This window comes from Octodon degus, unplaced genomic scaffold (genome assembly GCF_000260255.1).
Source record: "Octodon degus isolate 3935 unplaced genomic scaffold, OctDeg1.0 scaffold00122, whole genome shotgun sequence".
In the NCBI taxonomy this organism is placed as follows: domain Eukaryota; kingdom Metazoa; phylum Chordata; class Mammalia; order Rodentia; family Octodontidae; genus Octodon; species Octodon degus.
In genome coordinates, this window is record NW_004524698.1 from 845,698 (window position 1) to 862,381 (window position 16,684).

The 16,684-nt window shown below is 37.6% G+C and overlaps 1 protein-coding gene across 1 annotated transcript in view; it reads left to right on the forward strand.

Annotated features, from left to right (window-relative positions):
• The window catches only part of Naa16 (N(alpha)-acetyltransferase 16, NatA auxiliary subunit), a 250,544-nt gene that overhangs the window by 12,978 nt on the left and 220,882 nt on the right, over positions 1-16,684 (forward strand). Inside the window, 5 exon segments of the mRNA XM_004640322.1 lie at positions 916-1,010; positions 5,444-5,449; positions 6,280-6,367; positions 9,849-9,944; positions 12,078-12,226. Coding sequence (XP_004640379.1) covers positions 916-1,010; positions 5,444-5,449; positions 6,280-6,367; positions 9,849-9,944; positions 12,078-12,226 — 434 coding nt within the window.

Sequence of the window (16,684 nt, forward strand, 5' to 3'; positions counted from 1 at the left end):
GACAACTAGACACAAACCATAACACTATTATTTATTGTATTTATTGTAGAAAATGCCCTTGAGTTGGGTTTGAACCCTGTCTTTCTATTAGATGGCTTGGATGAAGAAAGGAAGGTTTATTTTTTGAGCCAGAGTTTCACTATGTTGCCCAGACTGGCCTTGAACTTGTGGGTGATCCTTCTGTCTCAGGACGCGGGTGCTGGAATTATAGAGGTGTGTCACTATTCCGGGCCAGAAGGAAAACATTTGAAGATAAAGGAGCCAGACCTGGAGGATCAGTGGCTCCAAAAACCACCCTAGTCCCCACTGAAAATATTAGGTGCTGTATAGGGCTGGGAATGTTTCTTCTACCTTTCAGACGTGCTTTCACGTTAGGTAGCAAAATTAAAGGCCTTGTCTGTGTCTTCACATGGGTTGTGAAGATGTCTTTGACCTAAACTGAAAAGATAGGCTTCTCTTACAAGAGTTTAAACAGGGCAGGAAAGGGAAGGAAAACAAATTTGTGCTACATCCAGAATCTACTTTGTGTCTAGCACGATTTAAATTGCTGAGGGAAGATAAATGCAAAAAAGAAAAGGAAAAGGACAAGGAAAACCAATTTTCCTTCTCGATTTGGAAGTAAGTCACAGTACCTTGGGCTAGACATCCAACGGGCCTGAACCAGAGCCACAGCAAGAGCCCCCTCCCAGCCCGACGCTTCCCGCGGGCGTTCTGCGCACGCGTCCCTCGAGTTTGGGGTGGCGGGCAGGCTATCGCAGCAGCCTCCGCAGCCGCTGCTCACTTAGGAAGGGTGAGCCGGATCCTGAAGTAACCCGCTCCTCCCGCTTGCCTTTCACACCGCCAGTCCTACCAAAGAGCGAGCACCGCGCAGGCCTCTCGGCTCGGGTAGTCCTGTGAGGTGACCGGTGCCCGCAGCCCGACTCCCCGCAGCAGCTCGCGCTGGTGTCCCCCGGTCCTGCCACCGCCGCGGTGCCCCGCTCCCGCCCCAGGAGAGCACCCTCTTTAAACGAGTCCCCTTGAGCGGGTGGGTAGCCGCGCCCGCGGGACCCTCCCCAGGGTGAGTCTCCGCGGACCCCAGGCGGCGCTCGCCGCTGCTCTGCGCCGAAACCCACTGAAGAGCGAGTTTCTGAGTGGGTGTGGCACCGGATTTATCCTCCAGTGTTGCAGAGCACCTTGGCTTTTCTCTGTGACTGGAGATTGCTGGCGTTGCGCGGGAGGAGCGCGCTCCTTTGTGTCCGAATGGAAACCTGAGACGCTGCCGGGCGTTCCGCACCGCTGCCAATGAGCCTGGAGGCGGAGGCCTTGGCGCCCTCAGTTTTGCAGGTTCCATTCTTTCGAGGAGGAGGGGCGACAAATGTTGCTATTTACAGTATGGAATGGGGACCAACGGTTATAATTAATGTAGTTAGCAGATAGCTATCCTTTCGAGGCTGTTGGGACATAGAGCTTACCATGCAGTTAGGATTGGTGTTTCAGCTAACTGTATCACCCAGGTTGGCCTCGAACTCACAGTGACTGCTGCCTCCGCTTCCCAAGTGCTGAGATTAGAGGCATACGCCACCCATGCCGGCTGCAGTACTTTTTAAAAATTATTATTATATCTGAAACAAGCGGGTGCTGTTTTTGCTGAACAAGTGTTTAAATTTTAAGGGTCAATTTGTGCTGAGCTTGTGTTGCTATGTAGTTATTACTAGTTGCTTGACTTTACAAGTAAAATAACTAATTATAAAATGTTCTAAGTATTGTCACAGACTAAAAACAATTCAAAGAAGTTCTACTGTTTCAAGCCAGTAGAAACTTTAGAATGATACATAGTACATGGAACGCAAACTTTAAATTTTATTAATATTGAGTAATGACGGACCAGTGTCAAAACAAAAACAAACAAACAAACAAAAAAAAGGAATGGGAACCCTGTGGCAGATTGCCTCACTGGCTTTGGATGCATGTATTTATTATTTTACCTTTGTTTTCCTCCTGTTCTCTATTTGACAAAGTCAGAATTTGGAGAAGCGAATTTCTTTCTCGTTTTTTGCCTCCTTTAGTTTTTTTTTCTTTGTCCAAAAACATTCAAACATTAATGAGAAACCATCTATTAATTGAATTTCAGAACAGTTTCCATATTTAAAAGATTACACTTCTTTTATAAATTAAAACTACTTGATTTAATATGTTCAGTTTACAAAAAATGAAAGCTGCTGTTCAGTTAATTTCATGCCTAAATTGGGAAACGCTAAACATTTTCTTATCTAGGTATTTAATGTTTATTATAATTTGGCATGAATTGAGGATGCTGCAAAAGTAAATTGTTTTTATCATCCTACAAGTACAGAAAGTGTGGTTTAAATATTGCTACATTGAATTCCAATACGTTCACATATCTGGGAGTGGTGGCACGTGCCTATAATCGAAGCACTCGGAAGGCTGAGGCAGGAAGATGACCGCCAGTTAAAAACCTCCAGTTCAAGGCCAGCTTGGACTATATAGCAAGACCCTGTCTTCAACCAACCAACCCACTGGCCCACCCAGCTATCCACCCACATCCGCACAAATTCACAGGCTAATTTATGTGTTCTGCATGGCTTGTATCTGCCCCATCTAAACTGCCTCTCCAGGCTCTTTGATTGTGTTATATGTCTTTGGGGGGGGGCTGGGGGGTAACCAGAAATGGAACTTTGCTTGCCAGTGAGCTATATCCCCATCCCTTTCTTAATCTGACTAATAGCAAAGCTGAAATTAGAATATCTTTCCTATACTAATTCCTTACTAAATTTAAACTCAGTAACTGTGCCTCAGACTGTCCATCTCAAGGGAGATAGCATATGTGTTATAGGTTTTCTTGGTACTTAAGGATTAAATAAGAACAAGCCCTTCAGAATAAATAGGTGTTTGCTATATGAGTACCATTATACTCTTTTTCTCATTAGTAGTCTTTTCCTCTTTGCTGATGATTTTTTCTTCTCCCCTTTCTTGTCACTTTTTTTTTTTTTCTCATCACTTTTCAAGTAAACTACTGTGGTAAAAAACTCTGTTAAAATATTTTCAGAATAATACATTCACATCAGTCAAAATTTAAATTTCTCTCCTTTGTCTTCTAGTCACCTGCTTTCCTTTCCCAGAGGCAATCAGCAGCACTTAATTTAAACATTTTTTTTTCTTTTTGTGATTCTAGGGATTGAACCTAGGGCCTTGGCACTGAACTGCATCCCTACCTCTTAAAAAAGTTTAAATTTTGACACAGAGTCTGGCCATATTAACATGTTAGACTCAAATTTAGCTGTCTTTCTGTGGTAGCTCCCAGATTACTGGGATTAAAGGTAAGCACCTCCATGCTCTGTTAACATTTTATTCTATATAGACTTGATTTTCTCCCCCATATCTATTGCCTGTTATCAGGATCGATCACATCCTTATCTATTGCTGGTGTTACTATATTTATTGAGCAGCTCCTATTTGTCGAAGTTATGGGAATGTTTATACTAGACCAGATCCCTGTTTTCTTGGAGCTTACATGGTAGTACAGAATTCAGTTTCTAAATAAGTAATCAAATAAGAATTTCAGAGAGTAAGAGCACTGTGTAGAAAATAAAAGTGGCATTATAGACAGTAAGTTGGCAAGGGTAGGAGACTGACAGGTGTCCACCAACAGATGAATAGATAAGAAAGATATGGCATTTTATATAGTGGAATACTACTCCACCATAAAGAAGGATAAACTTGAGACATTTCTAGGTAATTGGATGTACCTTGAGACCATACTTTTTTTTTTTTTTTTTTTTTTTGGTATAAGGGATCAAACTCAGGACCTTGTGCTTGCCAGGTAGGCACTTATGCTGCTGTGCTATCTCCGTGGCCTCAGACCATACTCTTAAGTGAAATAAGTTAGACATGTAAATATCACATTATTTTCTGGTATGAGAAACCAAAAGGGTGAATACAAACAAGATATATAATTGATGTTGGAAAATAGGAAGAAAATATTCAGAGGGGAAGGGGAACAGAATGGAAAAAATGGAAAGTATGGTTAAAAGGAGGGGAAGAGACTCGGGAAAAAGAAAAATCAAGATATATGCTGTACAGGTATATTTCCTCTGATGAATATGGTCATTATGTATGTCTAAAATATAACAGTAAAATTATTATTATTTTATGTATTTAGTACAGGGCCTACAGTGTCTCACTACACAGACCAGGCTTGTGGTGAGCCTCCTGTTTTTAGCCTCCCAAGCACTGGGATTACTGGCGTGTGCCACCACACCCAGTCTCAACTGCAGCCCAGTCTCAATTGCTGGGGGTGGTGGGGCCAGCATGGCACACTGGGGATCAAACCCCGGGCCCTGCATCTGCCTAAGCGGGCACTGTAATCCACTGAGCTATCTGGCCAGCCCTAAAATATAACAGTAAAATTAACTAAAACAAATACTCCATGATCTTGTTTAAATATGAGAAGGATTTTTTTTTTTCCTTTTGGCTGGCTCAGGCTGCCTGAAGGGTAGGACTGGTAAGGCATGTGGAGCTGGGGATTGAACCGCGGTCCCCTACACCTGACTGCATTTGAATGAGCAGGTACTTAAACAACTGAGCTAACTGGCAGGCCCCTTAATCTTGTTTAAATGTGAAACCTAAAAAATTATCAATTTCAGTTGGGTGTGATGATAACCACCTGAATAACACTATGGGAGCCTAAGAACAGAGGATCACAAGTTTGAATTCAATGCTGGGCAACTTAGCAACTTAGGGAGATCCTGTCTGGAAGAAAAAATTGATCTTGTAGAAGTTGAGTAGAATGGTGGTTAGTGTCCAGAGCTGGCTGGGCTCCCAACCCCCTGGGTATGTATACAGTGAAGGATAAAAGACAATGGACAATAGTAGTATGGTATTTGGGGGTCCAGAAAGATTAGAGCTCATGTGGTTAAGAGCAAGACTTCTCCAAATTGCTATATATTTTGGCACACGTGTGTGGAGGAGGTTGCAGCGCATGGAATAGCTGAGGTAAAAAGGTGTGACAGTGAGCAAGACACAGAGATATTCTAAGCAGCAAGTCTGTTTAATGAGAGAACTTTGGTTAACGAGGTTCGTAGTATTGCCCTTGGAAATTTAAGGGAGAATTGGTGCCCATAGGTGTGGTGTTATCTTACCTTCAGAGATGTCACAGGTCACTATAGGTCTCTACTATGACTGTTGGCATGGAGAATCCCCCTATTTTTGTGTGCCAGCTGCTGGATCTGTAGGCAACTCCCTAATCCTGGGACAGAAAAGTTAATGTAGAAAGAGAACTGATTAATTGTAAAGTCTGCTCAGTGCCAACTCACTGTGGTGTCCAACCGATTACTAGAGGCCTGTCACAGTTCTGTGGGTGTGCAGAGTTGAGAAAATTTGATCAGTGGCAACTTAGTTTGATAGGAATAGGAAGTTCTGGTATATTAGATGTCTATAGCATTAGATAATAGTGTATATTTTAAAAAGCTAGAAGAAAGGATTTTGAATATTTTCATCTTAAGAATTTTTTTTTAAACGTATTTAGTACAGGGTCTACAGGATCTCACTACACAGATCAAATTGTAGTGATTCTTCCTGTTTTCCAGCCTCTCAAGTGCTGGGATTACAGGTGGGCACCACCACGCCCAGTATCAATCACTGGCTCAGCACATCCCAGGTGTGAGGCCAGCACAGCAGGTCCGGGATCGAACCCCTGGCCCCTGCATCTACCTAAGAAGGTGCTTTAATCTGCTGAGCTATCTGGCTGCCCCTCAATGTTTGAAGGTGGCCTTTATTTCTATTTATTTCTATTTTAAATTTTTTATTAAATGTTTTATTTTTTAATGCTACCAGGGATAAAACACAGGACCTTACACATGCCAGGCAGGCATAGGTTCTGAGTTTAATTTCCAGTACCCCCAAAAAAGTTTTAAAAAATTGAGGTCAGTAAGTTTTGTACAGACACATAGTGTCCTTCAGTAAATGGTAGTATATATGTGTGTGTGTGTGTGTGTGTGTGTGTGTGTGTGTGTGTAGTATTGGCTTCATTCTTTTAGTGGCAAAGACATGGAATTCCTAATATTTTATTGTTTATGTTTTTCCTTTTAAATTTTTAATTCTGTGGTGATTGAGATTGACAGTTAAATTCTCTTATTTCCTCTTAAAGTGAAAATACTAAGATTCTAAAACAGTTTTGTAAGGAATAGATAACAAAAAGGAACACCTGTTCATAGTGCTGTCAATTGATAAAAGCTTTTGTGCATTTATTTTATAAAATAACTTGTTGGCTTATCTTTGCAGAAGTGTTATGGACAGAAGCAATATAAAAATGGCCTCAAGTTTTTTTGCAAGATGATTCTTTCAAACCCTAAATTTGCTAAACATGGAGGTAATGTCTTATTTTTTGAGAGACTGCTTTGGGGAAATTAAACAGCCAGTTTTTTATTTATTTTATTTTATTTTATTTTTATTGATAAACAGATAGCAATGAGACAGTTTCAAATCAAATCGAAAGTACAGTTTCAACAAATAATACACTGCAAATATTCTTCTTAGTGGTTAATTGCTGTACAAGATGCAGACTTGAGATCCTATTTACAAACACCATTAGAACAAATCATTCTATTCATTAAGAGAATGCAACTATATATCTATCCTAACCACTTTGAATACACAGATACAAAATGGACATTCATCGGTATACCCCATTTTTTTCTAAGTTCCGTTATTGAATATTATAGGTGTGTAAACTCAGCAAAATATTCTAAAAGAGTCCAGTAGCCCATAATAGCATTGGGTCTTCTGTTTAACTGGCAATGTCAGAAATTATTGAACTGAGTCCCCCACAGTTCAACATAACAACATGGCTTTACTTCCTATATTTCGTCTTCATACTTTTCTGCTGGATGGTTAAGATCAAGGTAGAGCAGGACCTATGCAACAAGAGTTGTAGCTTTTTGGTCTGAGAAGGTCAGTGAAATCCCCTCAGGATTTATCCTGAGATCCTGTACCTCAGATTGTAGAACCTTTGTCAGTGCTGCCATGTGGATGAGTCATGGCCATTGCTTGGCCAATGTGCTCTCTGTGAAAGCCTGAGAGAATGTTTTCTCCCCATGTGACTCTCCTTAGGCACACTCTATGTCATCGATCACTTTCCTCTTTGGCCCCATAATCTTCTTGATCAGAAAATTTGGGACACTACCGAGGTACATGACGTTACAGTACATGTTCTCATATGTCCTGAGTCTTAATTGACCTTAGAAGGGTAGGGCCAAAATGTTGGCTTTCCTTGTAGCCCTCCTTTTTCTCTAATTTTGGTCTGCAAACTTAGGTTGTTAACCATCCAGAAGAAAAGCTTATTGTTATTATCAAACTATTTAGGCCATGAAGCTTAACCTCACTATCTCACTGCATTTCAAACATCTTAGGCATAATAAGGAACAGGTATTTTTCATCAAGTATTGATATGTTGAACTTTAAGTCCCTACATAATATGATAAAAAACATTTAAAAATTAGATTATATTTTAAAAATAGGATAAAGAATTCTATACTTCTCATGTTTGCACTTAAGTCCAAAAGTCTCACCATATACAACCTTGAAGCAGGTCAGTCCCACAATATTCCTTTTCCTGTCTCTTGCTTTCATTCACAAACAGCTAGGTTCTTAACCATGAAAGAATACTGTACTTTCCCAGATTACAAGGGTTTGCAACTTGCTGTTGAGTCCATGAAAATTCAGCATTTTTCACATGAGTTTTATTCTAGACTACTATTATTATCTGGTATATATAGTGTGTCTTTACTTTAGATGAGTAATAGTTGATCTACTGGGGGAAAAATAGGGTGGGGTAATACACAGGTTGAATATCTCTTATCCAAAATGTTTGTGATCAGAATGTTACAGAGTTTATAGGTTTCTTGATTTGGTATTGTTTGTATAGACTACCAATTGAGCACCTCCAGTCCAAATTGTTCACCACATATTTTGAGTATCTATTGAGCCCATTGGATTTCAGAACATTTTAAATTTCTACTGTTTGTGGTGGGGTGCTCATCCTGTACCGTACCGTATATTTGTAGACCCAATTTCCTTTATTCTTTTGTTTCGTCCTTTTGAGACAGAGATTCACTACGCAGTTCAGGCTGGCCTTGAACTCACAGTGATCCTCCTCTCCTGCTTTAGCCTCCTAAGTGCTGGGATTGCAGGCATGTGCCATCACATCTAACCTTCTTTTATTACTTTGAGTAGAGTTTAAATTTGTACAGTACCTTGGTTTTGTATGTATAAAGTTAGGGCAGTATTTTTACTGCAAAAGTAGTATAAAGATAAAATCATATACATTTTATTCTTTGGTAGATAAGTCTATCTGTCTTTCTTTTTTTTTTTTTTTTTTTTTTTTGTGATACTGGGGATAAAACTTGGGACCTTACCCTTTTATACTTGCCAGGCAGGCACTTATGCCACTGAGCTTTCTCTCTGGCCTACTTTTTATATTTCTTCTGACATTTATATATGTATATGATATTGCTAATCTACCACTAGATTTTGTTTTGAATTATTTTTCTAGTGTGAGTATTAATGTAGTCTGTATCATCTTATGGTAGCCAGTGTTTGTTAAAAGGATTAGATTAAAAAATTTTAAAACTAAAAATTATGGTCCAAAAGCATTATAAAACTAGTTGAAGTCTGAATATCAGAAATGGGTAACTTTTGATTCTGTTTTGTTGGGAAAAATAAGCTGACCATGCCCACCTTTTTAATAAAGTTTAAAAGATTTGTTGGAGGAAATTAAAATAACTTTTCAAGGAGCTTTAACAATGGAAAGCTTGTTTTCAGTCTTTTTAGCTAAGGTTGTAGAGAAATTCAGTATGTAACAGAGATGAAAGATCTTCTGGGCTGGGGAAATAGCTCACTAGAATAAGCACTTGCCTGACAAGCGCAGGTTCCTGAGTTCAATACCCAGTACTGCAAAAAGAAAGAAAGAAAGATCTTCAGTTATGCCACTGGATCGCCGTGTTCTGGAAATGATAGAATATATGGAGGTCAGTTTGGAAACTACTGCTCTTGTCTAGCCTGTCTTGTGGACTATTCTGAGAATTGACTCTAATCATCACCATCAACTTCAACATGTTCCTGGCTCTTCCTGTAGACCATTGTTGTGCCCTTGAAGTAAAAACTCATGTTATTTATTGTTTTAACTAGCTAGTTAATCTGTTCCAATATTGAATAAGATGACTCTTTCAATTATATGTATCTCTTTCTGTATTGTTTTCACAAGGGATAATTAAATGACAATTGATTAGAATTGTCCTCAGAGGAAAACTGTGAAACTGCTGCAGTAGATTTAATTCAGGATTCAAGTACCTGCTTTGTTAGTTTTCTTCAGCAGGATATCTCTTTCATATAGTCCTCTAAAGCATTTTAGTAACTCCATTCTAGCATTTTAGTAACTCCATTCTAGCATTTTAATAACTCCATTCTAGCCAAAGGAGGATTGATTGATTGATTGATTGATTGATTGATTGTCTTTTGGAGACAGGCTGTCCCTATGCAGTTCAGGCTGGCTTTGAGCTCACATTGTAGCCTAGGCTGGTCTCAAACTCACAGTAATCCTGTCTCAGCCTCATGCTGGGGTTATAGGTGTGTGCCACCACACCCGGGTAAACTAAAGAATTTTAGAAAAAGACTTGGGTTAAACTCTAAGCAAAATCTTGACTGTAGCTTTACTTTTCTACTTGGAGATAAGTTCTGAGAGTAAAAAGATGAATAGCATAAGCACTGGAACAGTAATAATCCTTTTCAAATAAAACTGCTAAGAGAATAAGTTGAATTTTTCATGTGTAAATAGGGGTTAAATTATTTTTTAGAGATTTTGGCTATGAAAGGTTGAACTGGTTAAGAAAAAAAAGCAGCATGTGAATTTGTATGTAAAGGCCTTTGTAATGATGTCAAGAGTCATGTCTGTATCCTTTTGCAATATCTACACAGTTTAACTTTACTAGGTCTTTTTTGTGGTTCAACTTTAAAAACTCTGCTATGAAAATTTTCAAATGAACATAGAACAGAATTGAGTGGAGTCTGTATACCTGTTACTCAGCCACAGTAATTATCAACATTTCATAATACTAGATTCATTTTTGCCTTCCCCTTGTTCATTAGAATATTTTGAAGGAAATTTGTATGTATATATATTATATATGTATAATATATATATGTGCGTGTGTGTGTGTGTGTGTGTGTGTGTGTGTGTACTTCCTAGAAGTGAGCTCAGTGCTAGAGGATACTGTAATGGGTTAACTGAATTTTGTGCTTTCACTGTGGGAAATTACTAGGAAAAACCTTGTGCTTCCCATTATCTACTCTAAGGAATGTGTTCTTACTCTCTGCTCAAGGCTATTTAGTAGTGAATAACTGTTTCTTGTCAAGGCAGTGAGCTGAAACAAACCCCCTCCCTAACCATATCCTGTAAGCATAGTCAGCTTAAGATATATCTTATAAAAATATGCACTTATCGCTAATATGTAAAAGACCCCTTAGTAACAAACAGTTTGCAGCTGTGTCAAATGACTATAGTTTTTTGTTGTTGTGTGCTAGATAACAAATTCACTTACCAAACAGGATGTGATTTTTGTTATAAATACCCCCTGCTATCTGGGTTTGAGGTTGCTCAGTCTCTGTGTGAGAACTGGCTGATGTGAAAACTGGCTGACGTGAAAATTGGCTGATGACCCTGAGCTCAGTAAATAAAAGGCTCTATATTCAAATTCCAATTTGGCTGATCTGGTTCATCTGAGCTGACCCATAACAAATACTTTGATAATTATGTGTGACTTGAACATGATTTTTTTTCTTAAACATGTGTGAATTGACATACCTCCCTATTGTCCCAAATAAATATAGAAAATTTTGTCCTGAACTTCTTTTAGGAATTTTAGAAGAAAAATTTACTATTTTAAAATAAGTTAGGCTAGATATGTTATTTAAAATATTTTATTTTATTTTTTTACTTTTTTGGCAGACCTGGGGATTGAACTCAGGCCCTTGCACTTGCTGGGAAAAAGATTTTAAAGAGAGTATTAGAGGTGTAATTTAATGATAGAGTGCTTAGTCCCAGCATTACAAACACCAAGTTTTATTTAGGATTAAAGATATTATATTGGTTCTTTTTTTTTTTTTTCTTCAGAACCAGGGATTGAACTTAGGCCCTTGCACTTGCCAGGCAAGCGCTTATTCTACTGAGCTATCTCCCCAGCCCCTTATTGGTTCTTATCTTAGTTTCTGTTAACAAAGAAAAAAAGCTGTTACTTTACTGAATCTTTGTATATGTTTTCAATATGCAAAAATATATGCTTTTTAAGGATGGATCTTTGCATGAAATGGGTTTTCCTTTTGCCTATCTATATCTATATCTATGTGTATATTATATATATTTTTTTTTCATTTAGTACCCTTGTATGTTAATTCCTTTTGCATATAATTCCCAAAAGTGTTTTATACTTAAAATATTAAGTATCTGTTTTCTGTCCCATTGCTTACCCCAGAATGAAGAGAGACGCCATATAAGCACAGTAGTTGTGCTTTTTGTGTCTTTGTTTTTGGCTTTAAGATATGCTAAGATGTTAATTTCTGGTGAATAAAACTTAATTTTGTCATCTTCATATCACTAGGGAATTAAATGATATATTATTTTAAAATTGATCAATTGTAAACTTGTTTTAAAAGCTAATTCCATTTTTAAAAATAAGTAAATGTTGGAAGTTTCTGGAAGAAAAAAGTGAGAGGATGGAGGGCAGAAAAAATGTGAAGAAATTTTGCTACAAATTTTAAAAAGTTACATAAACTAATACAGGAAATTTCAAACATGCACAGAAGTGGAAATAATTGAATGCTAAACCTCTGTGAGCCCAGCACCCTCTGCAATAATTTAACATTTGTCCAATGAAAGCTGATTTGGTTCCTTTTTACCTGTTTCTCACTGTCCCTTTTCTTCTGACCCTAGAATATTCTGAAATAAAACACCATTTTCTTAAGTCTTTGTAGGAGAGATACAGCATAGTATATTCTAGTGTCTGTGAGTGTCTCCATTTCCTAAATGGGTTGGCATGTGTATGGGGTCCTGCAGCGTTCTGATAAGAAATATGATGAAGCTATTAAGTGCTACAGAAATGCTCTCAAATTAGATAATCTGCAAATCTTGAGGGATCTCTCTCTGTTGCAGATCCAAATGAGAGACCTTGAAGCTTACCATCTAAGTACTTTATTCTTTCTTTCTTTCTTTTTTTTTTTTTTTTTTGTGGCCAGCTCAGCTTGCCCTGGGGTCAGTGCTGGTGCAGCATGTGGTACTGGGGATCAAACCAAGGTCGCTGCAATTGCCTAAGCTTGCCTAAGCAGGCACTTTAGTCTGCTGAGCTATCTGGCCAGCCCTAACTATTTTATTCTTAAATGAATTTTGTTTCTTGTTTTTTTTTAATTTTTTAAAAAATTTATTTTTTTTTAAAGTTGTTTGAGACAGGGTCTCTACCTTATAGTCCATGCTGGTCTTGAACTCACTATGTAGTCTAGGTGGGCCTCACACTTAGAGCAATCATTTTGCCTCAGCCTCCAGAGTAATAAAGTTATAGACACAAGCAATCAACTAGGAACAATTTTGATTTTTAAGAGTAGCTTAAGTTTAAAGCCATGTAAATTTAAAATAAGGTGAACAGCAGCCAAGATCATATAGATTTGATTCAGAAGAATCTGTGGTGGAAGGAGAAAGTAACTTAGCACTTTCCAACGACATTAACTCTTGGAACTTCTTTTTTTGAGTATTATCTAGGGATACACTACATTCTCATGTAATTTTAAAAAACCTGCTAGAATATCTTCATGTCCTAAGTTCAAATGCTGTACTAGAGTCCTTCTGGATTTGACATTTAGTATTTTTGGTGTTTTTTGGGCTGTGGGGGGTAGGATCTCTATGTAGTTCAGGCTAGCTAGCCTGAAACTCCTGCACAGCTTCCCAAGTGCTGTTATAAGTATGTGCTTGGCTTTGACATTCAGTTTTTATAGTTGAAATATAGATATAAAGCTCAGTTAATATTACCTTTCCTACATATTGGTGATTAAACACAGAACTTATATATGGTAGGTAAGCACTCTACCACTGAGTTATTATTATCTGTATGCATAGTTAAGCTGTCTTTGTGATAAGTTAGTAAATCTAAAATAATGTGAAATGGGTTGCCTAGTCAGTCTTTCTTGCCATTTAGATCTCTTTTTTCATTTTTTCCTTTTTTGGCGGTACCAGAGATTGAACTCAGACCCTTGAGGTTGGCAGGGAAGCACTTATTCTACTGAGCCATCTCCGTGGCCCCTTTCAATTTAGACCTCTTCAAAGTTGTCTTCAAATGTTGTGGGACTGTCCTCTTCAAGGTTGTATATGGTTAGATTTCTGGACTTATATGTAAACATAAGAATTATATAATTCTTTGTGCCTAATTTTTAAAATATATTTCAATTTTTAAATGTTTTTTCATCATATTCTGTAGGGACTTAAAGTTCAACATATCAATACTTGATGAAAAATACCTGTCCCATGTTATGCCTAAGATCTTTGATATGCAGACAGATAATGAGCTTAAGCTTAGCAGCCTAGGTTGTATGGTAATAAAAAAAGCTTCTTTTCTGGAGGGTTAATAACCTAAGTTTGCAGACCAAAATTAGAGAAAAAGGAGGGCCTCAAGGAAAGCCAAAATTTTGGCCCTAGCCTTCCAAGGTCAATTAAGACTCAGGACATATGAGAACTTGTACTGTAATGTCTTGTAACTCAGTAGTATCCCAAATTTCCTGATCAAGGAGATTATGGGGCCAAAGAGGAAAGTGATCAATGATGTAGAGTGTGTCTAAGGAGAGTCATATGGAGAGCAAACATTCTCTCAGGCTTTCACAGAGAGCACATTGGCCAAGCAATGGCCATGACTCATCCACATGGCTGACACTCATAAATGATCTACAATCTGAGGTACAGGATCTCTGGAAAAATCCTGAGGGGATTTGACTGACCTTATCAGACCCAAAAGCTACAACTCTTGTTGCATAGGTCTTGCTTTATCATGGTCTTAACCATCCAGCAGAAAAGTATAAAAGTGAAGTATAAGAAGTAAAGCCATGCTGTTATGTTGAGCTGTAGGGGACTCAGGTGAACAATTTCTGACATTGCCAGTGAAGTGAAAGACCCAATACTATTATGGACTACTGGACTCTTTTAGAATATTTTGCTGAGTTAACACACCTATAATATTCAAATAATGGAACTAAACGAAAAGGGGGATACAGATGAATGTCCCTTTTGTATCTGTGTATTCAGGATGGTTAGGATAGATATATAGTTACATTCTCTTAATGAATAGAGGGATTTGTTCTAATAGTTTTTGTAAATAGGATATTATGTCTGCATCTTGTAGAGCAAATAACCACTAGGAAGAATTTATGCAATGTGCTAATTATTGAAACTGTCCTACCTATTTGGTTTGAAACTGTCTCACTGCAATTTGTTCCTCAATAAAATTATGGGAAAAAAAGTTGTCTTCAATTGTCTGTTGGGCATCTCCATATGCTTATCTGCTATACTTTATGTCCTAGAATCAGTATGTCCAGAATTGAATTTTCTTTTTTGTATGAAGGAACTACCAACACTTAATAGATCTTATCAAATAAATTCTTCATTTCTACTTTTGCCAGCCACCTGCCATATAAGTGCTTAAACCCTCTGCCAAAATTTTTCAGAAGTTTCAAGAGCTCTAGTGAACTTTATAATGGCCCTGATTCTTAAAGAATATATGTGTATTACTTCAGTTGTGCATAACATGGGTGTGGGAGGAGTCAAAAGTCAATTACTACCTTTATGAATGAATCACAGAAATTACAGATTTTTTGGCATTCCAATAGTGATTAAACTTGACTGTAAAATAAGTTAAAAGGAACTGGTGGTGAAAGCAAAGGACCTATGCAAATAGAGGTACTGGTGAGGTCAAGTAAAAGTATGAGTAAAGGAAAATAATACAAGTAGGAATATCACCAAGTCAGAGCTATGGTTAATGCGGTTAGTGTTGCATTTCTCAGAGTAAGGATAGGGCTGTGCAAAGAGGAGAAAATTAATCTACATTTTAGTGACAGAATGGAAGACAGAGAAACAACTGTCAAAGAGAGCGATACAGTTTAGTGTCATATATTAAAAAGAGCCAGACACACATAAGGGTGCAGCCTGAGTCATTTTATTAAAATTTTCTTTTTAAAAAGGAATGGAAAATTTTCCTTGTGGCATATGGTATTTCTGGACTCACTTGATACCCATTCTAACCATGTAACAACAGAATTATGGAAACCACACCCTATTCTTCAGTTAATATTGTTCATGAGACCCTATTCCTTCAAGCAGTATCACTAGCTTAAAACTTGAAAAAGAAATGAGCTCTGAAACATGGGGTCTCTTTAGGAAGGTTGGTTTTGCTGCTGGAGAAGATACCTTGAATTTTTTAGCTCATGATTAAATTTATGGCGATTTGACCCTATTATTAAAGAAGTAGTGGTGTCATAATGACAGTGGAGGTGTTTCTTTTTTTTTCTTTTTTTATTAATTTGATTAAGAAATAAATAGCAATGAGACAGTTTAAACTGATTAGTAGGACAGTTTCAATAATTAATACATTGCATATTGTCTTTGTAGTGGTTTTCATAGTACGGGATGCATACATGATATCCTGTGCAAATGCTATTAGTATAAATCTTTCTTCTCATTAAATTAAGAGAAAGTAGCTGTATTTTGATCCTAACTATATTGTATATACAGATACAAAATGACCCTTCATTTGTATCCTCCCCCCACTTTTTTAGTTTTTTTCAGAGATGGTTATTCCATTGCCATGTAAATATTGTAGGTCGTGAATTCAGCAAAATAATCCAATATAGTCCAGTAGTCTATAATAGCAGTGGGTTATCTGTAGGACTGGCAATATCAGTTGTTGACTTGAGCCTTTTACAGCTCAGCATATTACTATGGCTTTACTTTTTATACTTCATTTTTATACTTTTCTGCTGGATGGTTAAGACCAACATAAAGCAAGACCTATATATCAAGAAATGTAACTTTTGTATCTTCCAAGGTCAGTCAAATATCCTCAGGATTTACCCTGAAACCCTATATTGCAGTTTTTAGATCCTTTGTCAGTGTCAGCCATGCGGATAGGTCATGGCCATGGTTTGACCAATTTGTTTTCTGTGAAAGCCTGAGAGAATATTTTATCTCTATGTGACTCTCCTTAGGTGCATTGTACATCACTGATCACTTTCCTCTGTGGCATCATAATCTCCTTGGTCAAAAAATTTTGGGCACATCTAAGTTACAGGTTGTTACAGTACAGATTCTCTTATGTCCTGAGTCCTCACTGACCTAAAGGCTAGGGCCAAAATGTTGGCTGTCCTTGCAGCCCTTCTTTTTCTCTAATTTTTGGCCTTCAAACTTAAGTTGTTAACCCTAGTGGAGGTGTTTCTGTTAGAGGAGTCAAGTCAGTGTTTGACTGTTTTCTTTGGCTGTGTTCATCCTGAGGTCAATTATAGCCATGTGAATAGATTACACAGTAGTCCTTCACTATTTCGCAGTTTGATGTGTGTGATCTCACTGTTTCATGGGTTTTCAGAAAATATCAATCTAAATTATTATTTT